The sequence below is a fragment of the Perognathus longimembris genome, chromosome 28, assembly GCF_023159225.1.
Source record: "Perognathus longimembris pacificus isolate PPM17 chromosome 28, ASM2315922v1, whole genome shotgun sequence".
Lineage (NCBI taxonomy): Eukaryota > Metazoa > Chordata > Mammalia > Rodentia > Heteromyidae > Perognathus > Perognathus longimembris.
Window position 1 is genome coordinate 104,176,443 of NC_063188.1, and position 12,003 is coordinate 104,188,445.

The following is a 12,003-nucleotide window of genomic DNA, read 5'->3' on the forward strand; positions in this document are numbered from 1 at the left end:
ACAGCACCACTTCTGGCCTTTTCTGTTTATGTGGTACTGAGGAATCAAACCCAGGGGAATATGGGAATATTGGCCTAGTGGCAAGAGAGCTTGCCTTGTATACATGAAGCCTTGGGTTCGATTCCCCAGCACCACATATATAGGAAATGGCCAGAAGTGGCGCTGTGGCTCAAGTGGTAGAGCGCTAGCCTTGAGCAAAAAGAAGCCAGGGACAGTGCTCAGGCCCTGAGTCCAAGCCCAGGACTGGCCAAAAAAACCCCCCAAAACAACAACAACAAAAACAACAACCCAGGGCTTCATGCATGCTAGGCAAGCACTCTACTGCTAAGCCACATTCCCAGCCTTGGCTATATATTTGAGATATAGGAATGAAATTAATACATTCAAAAGACATCTGCACTTCCATGTTCATTGTAGCAGTATTCACAATAGCCAAGGTTGGAAGCAGCCTAAGTGTCTGTCAACCAAAGAATGGATAACACTTTATGGATATACACCCAATGGAATACTATTCAGCCTTCCAAAAGGAGATCTTGCCGTTTGCAACAGCACCTAGGACCCTGGAGGACAGTGTATGAAGTGATGTAACAAAACACAGGAAATAGATGCTGTCCCTTCTCACATGTGTAATCTAAAGAAGTTGAATTCAGCTTGACAACTGGCTCATGCCTATAATTTTAACTACTCAGGAGGCTGAGATCTGAGGATCAGAGTTGGAAGCCAGCCTAGGCATAAAACTCCTTGAGACTCTTATCTCCAATTAACCACCAAAAAAGCTGGAAGTGGAGCTAGGACTCAAGTGGTAGAGCAGCAGCCTTGAGCAAAAAATGTTGAATGAGAGCTTGAGGCCAAGTTCAAGCCCCAGTATTGGTGCACACATGCACATAGAATGAATTCCTATAAACAGTAGAAAGTCATGGAGTAGAAGAAATGGGAAGATGTTGGCTAAAAGGGGAAAAGCTTGCAGTTGTAAGAGAAATAATTCTGGAGACCAAATGTACAGCATAGTTACTATAGTTCTTTCATATGAGAAGAGTTTATTGACTAATAGACACCTTAAGTTACCTTTAATTATTGGAAGATAGTTGCAGTTCCTAACCAAGTGGAGCACAAAACTCAACTCGTGGTTTCCAAACATCTTCTGCCGTAGTTCTTTTCTAAATATATGCATAGTCACATGTTAGAAATGAATTTCTAAAAATATTGTCAACAGTCCAACAAAGATTGATGTGATTTGTTCAGAATGACTGTAGTTTTTAATATTGTATTGAAGACTTGATATTTTCCAAGAGAGCAGGCTTCAAGTTTTTGTTTGTTTATTTATTTATTGCCAGTCCTGGGGGCTTGAACTCAGGGCCTGGGCATTGCCCCTGAGCTCTTTTGCTCAAGGCTAGCACTCTACCACTTTGAGCCACAGTTCCACTTCCAGTTTTCTAGTGGGTGAGGTAAGAATCTCACAGACTTTCCTGCCCTTGATGGCTTTGACCTCAATCCTCAGATCTCAGCCTCCTGAGTAGTAGCTAGGATTACAAGTGAGAGCCACTGGCGCCTGGCTCCCATTTCATCCTTTCTCTGGCACCATTCCAGAGTTACTTTGAATTTTAGAGGAAATGTGTGTTTCTGTGTCAACTTCCATAATGCTTTGCTAAAGTGGGTGTTTGAAACAATGTATGTTTACTCAGCAAGGGGTTAATTGGTACCTAGAACATAGGCTAAAATGAGAAGCTAGCATGGGCTACATACCAGACCTTACTAAAACACTAGAGAAACAAACTATAGATTTGTGGTTAGGAATGGAAGCTGTGACAATCAAAATAATAGAACTTGTAATTTAACAGCATTTTAGAATAATCAATCAGGACTGCATAGTGTGCTTATTTCAGGAATTAAATCAATTAACATGCTATATTGATTGAACAAAAAAGATGCTCAGCAGAGATTCGTTCCTGCTGCTTACAGTCTCATAACAAAATAAGGAAAGTAGTTCTCTGGAAAAAAGGAAAAGAATGTCTTGTTTTGTTTTTTTGCCAGTCCTGGGGCTTGAACTCAGGGCCTGAACACTGTCCCTAGCTTCTTTTTGCTCAAGGCTAGCACTCTGCCACTTGAGCCACAGCGCCCCTTCTGGATTTTTCTATATATGTGGTGCTGAGGAATTGAACCCAGGGCTTCATGTATACGAGGCGAGCATTTTACCACTAGGCCATATTCCCAGCCCCCAAAAGAATGTCTTTTATAAACTAATACATAGTAAACTTAATGGTGACATAGTGAGTTCTCATTGAAACTAACCACAAGGCTGAGGATATAGCTCAATGGTAGGACTTTTGACTACCATGCTCAAAGCCCTGGGTGGGTTCAATCCCCAGCACCACAAAAAGTAAATAAAAAGCCAGCAAATGAAACATGTACACTAACCCAGCTATGAAAGTTGTTCAGGTGAATCCAGCTCATGTTCTCTGAGGAGCATGAATTCATGCTACCTGTTGGGAAGTCAATTAGGTTTCCTAATCCATACCTTAGCTTCACCCTCTGACTGACATTGGCTTCTCAGAAATTCTCCAGCATTTTTTTCTGGTTAATTGGAGATAGATCTCTCAAATTTATCTGCCCAGGATGGTTCTGAATTGTGACCCTCAGATCTCAGCCTCCTAAGTAGCTAGGATTATAAGCTTGGTGTACTGGTGCCTAGCTCCTTATTCTTTTTCATAGGACACATATTTCATATGGTTCCCAAATCCAAATGTACAGTATGATATTAAGTGAAAAGTGTCTCTTATCCCTGCGCTAATCTATCCAGTCTCTCCTAATATATTAGTTTTAATGTGTGCTTGTAGACTTTTTTTTGGGGGGGGGGGGGAAATTATGGGCCTTGAACTTTGGGCCTTGGTGCTATCCCTGAGATCTTCAGCTCAAGGCTAGTGCTCTACCACTTGAGCCACAACACCACTTCCATTTTTCTTTCTGGTGGTTAATTGGAGATGAGAGTCCCACAGACTTTGCTGTCTGGGCTGGCTTTGAACTGCGATCCTCAGATCTCAGCCTCCTGAGTAGCTAGGATTATAGGCGTTAGCCATCAGCACCCTCATGAGTAGACTTTTGTTTGTGCCAGTCCTGGGGCTTGAACTCAGGGCTTGGGCCCTGTTCCTGAGCTTTTTCTGCTCAAGGCTAATGCTCTACCACTTGAGCCACAGCGCTATTTCTGCCTTTTTGGTGGTTAATTGGAGATAAGAGTCTCACAGACTTCTTAGCCTGAGCTGGCTTTGAACTGTGATCCTCAGATCTCAGCTTCCCTAGTAGCTAGGATTACAGGGGGTAGCCATTGATGCCTGGCTATTTTTTCAGACAAGATCTTTTTTTTCAAATTTTTATTATCAAACTGATGTACAGAGAGGTTACAGTTTCATACGTTAGGCATTGGATACATTTCTTGTACTGTTTGTTACCTTGTCCCTCATACCCCCCTCCCGCCTCCCCCTTTCCCTTCCCCCCCCCCCCGAGGTGTTCAGTTCACTTACACCAAACAGTTTTGCAAGTATTGCTTTTGTAGTTGTTTGTCTTTTTTTACCCAGTGTCTGTCAAATTTGGTATTCCCTTTCAATTTCCTACTTCTAATACCAGTATACAGGGTTTCCAATATATTCAGATAAGATTACAGAGATAGTGTAGGTACAACCACAGGAAGGTGATACAAGAACATCATCAATAATAGAAGCTACAGATACACATGGGACGTTGAAAGTAGTTACAACTGTGATATAACAATCGCTTCCATAACATGGAGCTCATTTCACTTAGCATCATCTTATGTGTTCATAAGGGTATAGCTATTGAGCTCTTGTGATCCTCTGCTATGACTTGCCTAAACCTGTACTAATTATTCCCAATAAGGGAGACCATAGGGTCCATGTTTCTTTGGGTCTGGCTCACTTCACTTAGTATAATTTTTTCCAAGTCCTTCCATTTCCTTACAAATGGGACAATGTCAGACAAGATCTTTTTAGCACAGACTGGCTTCAACCTTTATTCTCCTGCCTTAGCTTCTTATTGTTGGGATTATGAGCCTATGCTACCATGCCTGGCTGAGAATTTACTTTTTAAGCACATATGCAAATTGGACTATTGTTGTCAATACTTCAAGTCACGGTCACTTATGCATCTTGTGCCTGGTGAAATTTCGCCACTTGAGTCCCGCCTTGGTATAAGATCCTGATTTTTCCTGTCTTGTGATATTGAACTCCTCTGAGATGTGCTTTATGAGATAGCCATGTACTTGAACTTGGGTAGACTGGGTAAGTATGTGGTTTGGTGCCTGCATCAGAGGGCCTTCAAGCTACAGGGGAAATGACAGCAGCCAAGTTGACGGATATATGCAGTTTAGCTTGGGTGCTATCCCTGAGCTTTTTATGCTCAAGGCTAGCACTTGAGCCACAGCTCCGTTTCTAGCATTTTTTTTTGGTGCTTAACTGGAAATATGAGTCTCACTGACTTCTCTGCTCCAGGCTGGCTTTGAATCATGATCTTCACATTTCAGTCTCATGAGTAGCTAGGATTATAGGCATGGGCCACTGGCCCCTGGCCCAGTTTACACTGTTGAATTCACTTGGCTAAAGAAATGTCTAGAGTCAAAGACCTTACTTTTTGGGCAGCAATTTTCATCTAAGGTTAGTGTAGTCTTTGGAACTGTTTGTATACTTGAAAAACACTTTTTTTTTTTTTTTTTTTTTTACCAATTTCTCCATTTTGAAGTGGCAGTGGTCCCATAGTTTTCTTTTCTTTTTCTTTCTTTTTTTTTTTTTTTGCCAGTCCTGGGGCTTGAACTCAGGCCCTGAGCACTATCCTTTGCTTCGTTTTTGCTCAAGGCTAGCACTCTACCACTTGAGCCACAGCGCCCCTTCTGGCCTTTTCTGAGTATGTGGTACACAGAAAACCTAGGAATTGTATTTTTTTTTTTTTTTTGGCCAGTCCTGGGCCTTGGACTCAGGGCCTGAGAACTGTCCCTGGCTTCTTCCCGCTCAAGGCTAGCACTCTGCCACTTGAGCCACAGCGCCGCTTCTGGCCGTTTTCTGTATATGTGGTGCTGGGGAATCGAACCTAGGGCCTCGTGTATATGAGGCAGGCACTCTTGCCACTAGGCTATATCCCCAGCCCGAAAACCTAGGAATTGAACCTAGGGCTTCATGTATACGAGGCAAACACTCTTGTCACTAGGCCATATTCCCAGCCCCCATAGTTTTCTAATGGCAACTACAGAAAATGAAGCATGGCAATTTGGGTTTTAGAAACTGAATTAGAAATAAATAATTGGAGAGTGTTATTCAGAATGCTGTTTTCCAGAATTAAGGAGTAATACTGGTAGATATGAGGTCATCCCTCAGTGCTGAGCAGGGCACCTCTTGGCCTTGTGTTCCTTCGATTCCTTCAAGGCCATTTATTTAAGAAAGCATAGTGAGTGCTGGGAGATGACCTAAAGACAAGTATGTACTTTGGAAGTGTGTTCCTTGCATTCAGCAGTGCAAAATAAGAGTTGATAGTCCAGTGTTGGTGGCTCACGCCTGTAATCCTAGCTACTTAGGAAGCTGAGATCTGAGGATTGCAGCTTAAAGCTAACCTGGTCAGGAAAGTCTGTGAGACTCTTACCCTCAATTAACTAGCACAAAACAGCCAGAAGTGAAACGGTGGCCCAAGTGGTAGACCACTAGCCTTGAGCACAAAAGCTCAGAGTCAGTGGCCAGGCCCTGAGTTCAAGCCCTAGGACCTTCGTACACAAAGAAGAGTTGGAACTGTAAGTGATGCCATCAACCAGTAGTTTGTTTGTTTATTTATTTATTTATTTTGCCAGTCCTGGGCCTTGGACTCAGGGCTGAGCACTGTCCCTGGCTTCCTTTTGCTCAAGACTAGCACTCTGCCACTTGAGCCACAGTGCCCCTTCTGGCCGTTTTCTATATATGTGGTGCTGGGGAATTGAACCCAGGGCTTCATGTATACGAAGCAAGCACTCTTGCCACTAGGCCATATCCCCAGCCCTCAACCAGTAGTTTAGAAAGGAGAGCAAGGGACAGAGTTATTCTCCTGGAAAAGTGGATAGAGGATAGAGGAAACTTGCTTCAATATTCCTTCTTTGTGGTGTTGGGGTAAGGTCATAGAGCAAGTCTTGGCCTCTGATTTCTTTTTGTCTTAATTTAATTTTATTGTCAAGGTGATGTACAGAGGGGTTATAGTTACATATGTAAGGTAGTAAGTACACTTCTTGTGGCCTCTTATTTCATTAAACTTGGGGTGTGTGTGTGTGTGTGTGTGTGTGTGTGTGTGTTTGTGTGTGTGTGTACTGATACTGCCTCTTGAACTCAGGGCCAGAGCGATCTCTCTTAGCTTTTTTGCTCAAGGCTAGGGGTCTACCACTTAAGCCACAGCTTCACTCTCACTTTTTGCTGGTTAATTGGAGATAAGAGTCTCATTGACTTTTCTGCCCAGGCTGGCTTTGAACTGTGATCCTCAGATCTTAGCCTCCTGAATAGCTAGGATTATAGGCCTGAGCCACTGGTGCCTGGATTAATAAATCTTAATGTGTTTTGCAGTGCTAGTGATCAAATCCAGGTCCTCATGAACATTAGTCAAACACTCTACCCCTGAGCTACTTCTTTTTTTTTTCCAGTCCTGGGCTTGAACTCAGGGCCTGGGCCCTGTCCCTGAGCTGCTTTTGCTCAAGGCTAGCACTCTGCCACTTGAACAACAGCACCATTTCCAGCTTTTTCTGTTTATGTGGTGCTGAGGAATCAAACTCAGGGCTTAATGCTTGCTAGGCAAGCATTGTACCACTCAGCCACATTCCCAGTCCCCTGAGGTACTTCTTAAGTCCCATTTTTTAAACTATAAGATTAGATGAATCAGACTGAAGTTATTATTGTAATTTTTTTTGTACTGGTCCTGGGGCTTGAACTCAGGACCTGGGAAATGTCCCAGAGTTTTTCTACACAAGGCTAATGCTCTACCACTTTGAGCACCAGTTCCACTTCTGGTTTTCTGGTTGCTATTTGGAGATAATAAGCTCATGGATTTCCTTACCTGGTCTAACTTTGAACTTCTATCCTCAGATCTCACTCTCCTAAGGAGGTAGGACTAGAGGTGTGAGCCATCAGCACTGAGCCACTGGCATGTGGCTTATTTTGAAATCTATTAAGTTATGAAAAGTCAGTACTCAGCAAGAGGAGACTTATCCAAGGATTTCTTTATTAGCTATAACTGGACCTCACAGTCAGATCATTATAGTCACAAAGAATTCAACCAGACGTGTGAGTGAATCCATTATCAGAGAGATTCCCAGGGCTCAGGATGTTTTGTTTTCTTTTTCACTGGGGTATGTTTTTGAGTAGCACTTGGAATTCTTCGAAACTAACTTCTCCATCTCCATTCTTGTCCAGTTCTTTAAAGAGGTCATCTAGGCTGCTTGCACCCTGGTTTTAGACAAAAGGATAGAGGATAGAAAAAATGAAATCAGATATTCCTCCATGTTTCTGGAATATGGGGCATGGCATTATTGATTCCAAGAAGGCCTTGTGAGTTTCCAGGTACAGGATCCCCATAGTTAGAGGCGGAAAACCCCGTGTTAATTGTGATATCAGATCGTGTCACACTCCTGGGTTCTTTCTTTTTTCCACTTACACATGCATTGTTTAATATTGATACTATTGTGGCTTTTTTTTTTCCGGGTGCCAGTTCTGGGGCTTGAACTCAGGGGCTAGGTGCTGTTTCTGAGCTTTTTTGTTCAAGGCTAGAACTCTACCACTTGAGCCACAGCTCCACTTATGGCTTCTTTTGGTGGCTAGTTGGAGATAAGAGACTCGTGGACTTCCTTGCCCCCATTGGCTTTGAACCACGATCCTTAGATCTCAGCCACCCAAGTAGCTAAGATTACAGGCATGAGCCACCGGCACCCAGCTGTGGCATATTTTAAATGTAATCTATGTCTTTTTTCAAAGAAGGGGTCCATGGGCTTTTACCAGAATACTCATAGACCACAAATAGCTGAGGACACCTGTACCAAAATTTTCCTAGGAATTGGTTTGTCTTGGTTTTCAAGTTCTATGGCTAGCATACAACTAGAGGAAGCAGGCATTGAGCACCTGCTGTCTTGTACTGTGTTGTAGCTGAAGCCTTTAGGGCAGCCTGTGCCACCCATCTAGCCACCCTATAGGCAGATTGTGTGTTTATGTATGTGCATGCTGATCCTGGCATTTGAACTCAGGACTTGGACAATATCAGGACTTGGGCAGTATCCCATCACTTTTTTTTGCCAGTCCTGGGCTTAATGCACACTAGACAAACACTCTACCACTAAGCCACATTCCTGGTCCTCTCCCTTCCCTTTTAGGCTCAAGACTGGTACTCTACCTCTTGAGCCACAACTCCACTTTCCTGTTTTGGTGGTTAATTGGATGTAAGAATCACATGGAGGGCTTGGAATCTATATTTCCAACAGATTTTTTCATAGTACTTACTGATTCTGCTTGTCAGGGACTAGGCTTGAGAGCCACTGCTTGAAATGCCACCTGAAATCATAGTCAGGCTTTTCAACAATTGCTATTCCTGTAGTGTCTGAAGCAGACTTTATTTTTTTGTATCTGTCATGAAACTCAAATTTTAAAGCTGCTACTTGGCCTTTTAAGTAGCAGTCTGTCTATGACAAAATAGCACTTAGGAAACCTATGGAAATAACAGTTTCATTTAGATCTGCTTCAAATTATCTATATCTATCTGTACATACATAAAATTTTATTTAAAAACTATATAAGCCTGGTGCTAGTGGCTCTTGCCTGTAATCTTAGCTATTCAGAAAGCTGGGATCTGAGGATTGTGGTTTGAAGCCAGACCAGGCAGGCAAGTCTATGAGACTCTAATAAACTACCAAATAATAAACTCCAATAAACTACTAAAAAAAGCTGGAAGTGGAGCTTTGACTCAACTGGTAGGGCATAAGCCTTGAACAAAAGAGCTCAGTGACAGTGCCCAGTTCCTGAGTTCAAGACCTAGGACCAGCACACAAAATCAGACAGACAAACAAACAAAAAAAACCCCACAACAAAACAAAACAAAACATAAAGTCCATAGAACATTTGCCAAGTATAGTGGTATACACTGTAATCCTAGCATTTGGGAGATAGAGACAGTTATATCATGAGTTCAAGGCCAGCTGGGCTGTATACTGAATTATAGATAAGCCTAGGCTATATAATGATACCTGTTTCAAAATAATAGTAAAACATTGGGGCTGGGGATATAGCCTAGTGGAAAGAGTGCCTGCCCTAGGTTCGATTCCCCAGCACCACATATACAGAAAACTGCCAGAAGTGGCGCTGTGGCTCAAGTGGCAGAGTGCTAGCCTTGAGCGGGAAGAAGACAGGGACAGTGCTCAGGCCCTGAGTCCAAGGCCCAGGACTGGCCAAAAAATAAAAAAATAAAAAAAAATAGTAAAACAGAACCCAATAGAACCCAAAGAGCAACACACACACACACACACACACACACACACACACACACACACACACACACACACACAGAGAGACAGAGTTAAATTTTCCATCTTTTTTTTTTTTCCCGTGCCAATCCTGGGGCTTGAACTCAGGGTCTGGTGTTATTCCTGAGTTTCTTTTGCCCAAAGCTAGTGCTCTACCACTTGAGCCACAGTTCTGCTTCTGGCTTTTTCTGAGTGGTTTATTGGAGATAAGAGCCTCACAAACTTTCTTGCCTGGGCTGGCTTTGAACTGCGATCCTCAGATCTCAGACTCCGGAGTAGCTGGGATTATAAGTATGAGCCATCAGTGCCAGGGTGCCATCTTTATCTTTTTCTTCCAGTTTCGGGGCTTGAACTCAGGGCCTGGGCACTCTCCCTGGGCTCTCTTGCTCAAGACTAGCACTCTACCACTTTGAGCCACAGCGCCACTTCCAGTTTTTAAGTGGTTGATTGGAGATAAGAGTCTCACTAGGACTCTTCTGCCTGGGTTGGCTTTGAACTGCGATCCTCAGATCTCAGACTTCTGTGTAGCTAGGATTACAGGTATGAGCCACTGGAGCCTGATTCCATCTTCATTTTTAAGTGGACAATTTGGCAGTGCTAAATATATTCACTTTCTTAGGCAAGACATATTTTAACTGTTATGATTCCTACAAACATACTTGGACCTATTGGGGGAATCACAAGACCAGCTCTAAGATAGTTATTCAGCACCTGTTTTTATAAATATGAAACCCTGTCTTCCATAGAAGGTGATGGTATAAATAATGTAGCTATAAAACCATAGCAATCCTTATGCAAACTGATTGGGTACCTATAAACTGACTTTCAAAGCTTACCATTAATCTTTGCACTTTTTTTTTCCAAATTATAATAGTTTGTACCTTTTAGAGGAAATACACAAAATATAGAAAAAGGTACTAGTCTTACCTTTGATTATGTACACTTTCCTATTAGATTACTTTTCTTCCTTTTGGAAAAAAACTTAAAGGCTTAAAAAGTTTCTTAACACTTCTCCAATGTATGTCTGTTTTTAATTAAAAGTATTTTTTATTGCTTCTTGGCCTTTGGGCTAAAATCAATTGTAGTATCTGTGGTTATTGGTATCATATCTAACACTTTCTCTAGCCAAGAAGTGGCTAGAGGAATCCACTTACTGTATTAAATGGATTTTTGGAGCACGAAGAGAAAATGGGAGCTTGTTCTCCCCACTGTATGCATTGGCCTGGTATTACAGCACCTCTAGTAACAGGGCCCCTCATCCCCCATCTATTTGAGGGTGTCCCCATAGATCTCTGGTTAGCATCTCAGAGGCAGCCCTCAGATCCTACAAGAGCTCCTCCTCTCTTTCTCCCCTCCCTCCCCCCATGAGAGGGGCTGGATCTCCCTGCTGAACAGATGGCTACTTACATTGAGCAGACTGGGGAATTCAGCCTGAATCAATAGCTTCAGCTCATCCTTGGACAGCTGGTCTGGATCACCTTCTTTGGCTGCATATTTTTGGAAAATGTTCTTTAGTTCTTCAGGAGACTTTTTAGCACTCATTCTTGTGTCCTGTCCATTTGGGAAGAAAGGGAACGTACCAAAAAGCTCAGAGTTGTATGCTGAGTGTTGTCAATAAGATTTGAGTGCTATTAGGCATTGTTTGAGCAAAGGTAGAAGAGAATAAGAGAAGAAAGGATCATAATGGAAACATCACTAGTACTTACCAACATGTTTTGAAAACAATTACTGTAGGGCTGCAGTTGTAGCATAGTGCACAGAATGTACAAGGCCTTGGGTTCCATCCCCAGCAAAATACACACACACATCATCATCATCATCATCATCATCATCTTATTCAAATAGTCCCCAGAGACACTTTGATTAGTATTTAACAGCATGCACTTTTTCATGTACATGGTCTATACTCTGTAGGCTGTAATCTTGAGCAATACCTGACTCCAGCTGCTGGTCTCTTAAGTTTTCCTGGTGATATCTTTAGATAGCACCCACTTACTTTCTCTGCAGATCATTAGCTGTCACCCCATTCTAAAAGGAAGCAAAGTATTGTTGCAAGCAGAAGAAGCTATAGAAGGTACTAAGGTAGCACTGACCTGGTCACCGACAGTGTAGCCACTTAGAAGAACTAAGTAAGTGCATGAAGAGCTGAGAAGAATCATGCGACTTTTATAGTCTCTACGGACACACCACCCAGATTATGAAATTTTCCTTTTGTTTGCCATTTAAAGCTAATTATTAATGGTTTTTGAAACCCAAGCAGAAGACTGCACGAACCTCTTAATTAAGGGCAAGATCCAATAAAGGGCCATCACAACAGTTGCTTAATGGTCCAGAGTCCCAAGAGTAAGCCTGTTTTTTCTCCCTTAGATTCTATTTTCCCTTCAATGTAGAATTATGATTATTTACCCACAGTTCATATTTCAGAAAGCTTTTATATAGAATATTATTTTCAGTGTAGCTTCATATTTTGGCTTAAAAATATCTTCTTATCT

At 42.3% G+C, this 12,003-nt stretch overlaps 2 protein-coding genes and 1 pseudogene across 2 annotated transcripts in view; 2 read left to right on the plus strand and 1 right to left on the minus strand.

Moving 5' to 3' along the window:
- Ctps2 (CTP synthase 2) overlaps positions 1-12,003 on the plus strand; it is a 95,828-nt gene that overhangs the window by 38,984 nt on the left and 44,841 nt on the right.
- Positions 6,825-11,911, minus strand: S100g (S100 calcium binding protein G). Its single transcript, XM_048336228.1, has 3 exons — positions 11,605-11,911; positions 10,919-11,062; positions 6,825-7,451 (listed from the first exon to the last, which is right to left on the minus strand). Exons 1-3 carry the CDS (start codon positions 11,668-11,670, stop codon positions 7,347-7,349), a joined length of 315 nt encoding a protein of 104 aa, XP_048192185.1. The 5' UTR covers positions 11,671-11,911; the 3' UTR covers positions 6,825-7,346.
- On the plus strand, positions 10,561-10,770 carry LOC125344448 (annotated as a pseudogene).

Bases quoted from the DNA above. Each gene is read 5' to 3' on its own strand.
- S100g (XM_048336228.1), bottom strand. From the start codon at position 11,670: ATGATTCTTCTCAGCTCTTCATGCACTTACTTAGTTCTTCTAAGTGGC. The intron at 11,063-11,604 runs GTCAGTGCTACC...CCAAATGGACAG, and splicing joins GCTACACTGTCGGTGACCAG to GACACAAGAATGAGTGCTAA. The intron at 7,452-10,918 runs GTAAGTAGCCAT...GTCTAAAACCAG, and splicing joins AATTCCCCAGTCTGCTCAAT to GGTGCAAGCAGCCTAGATGA.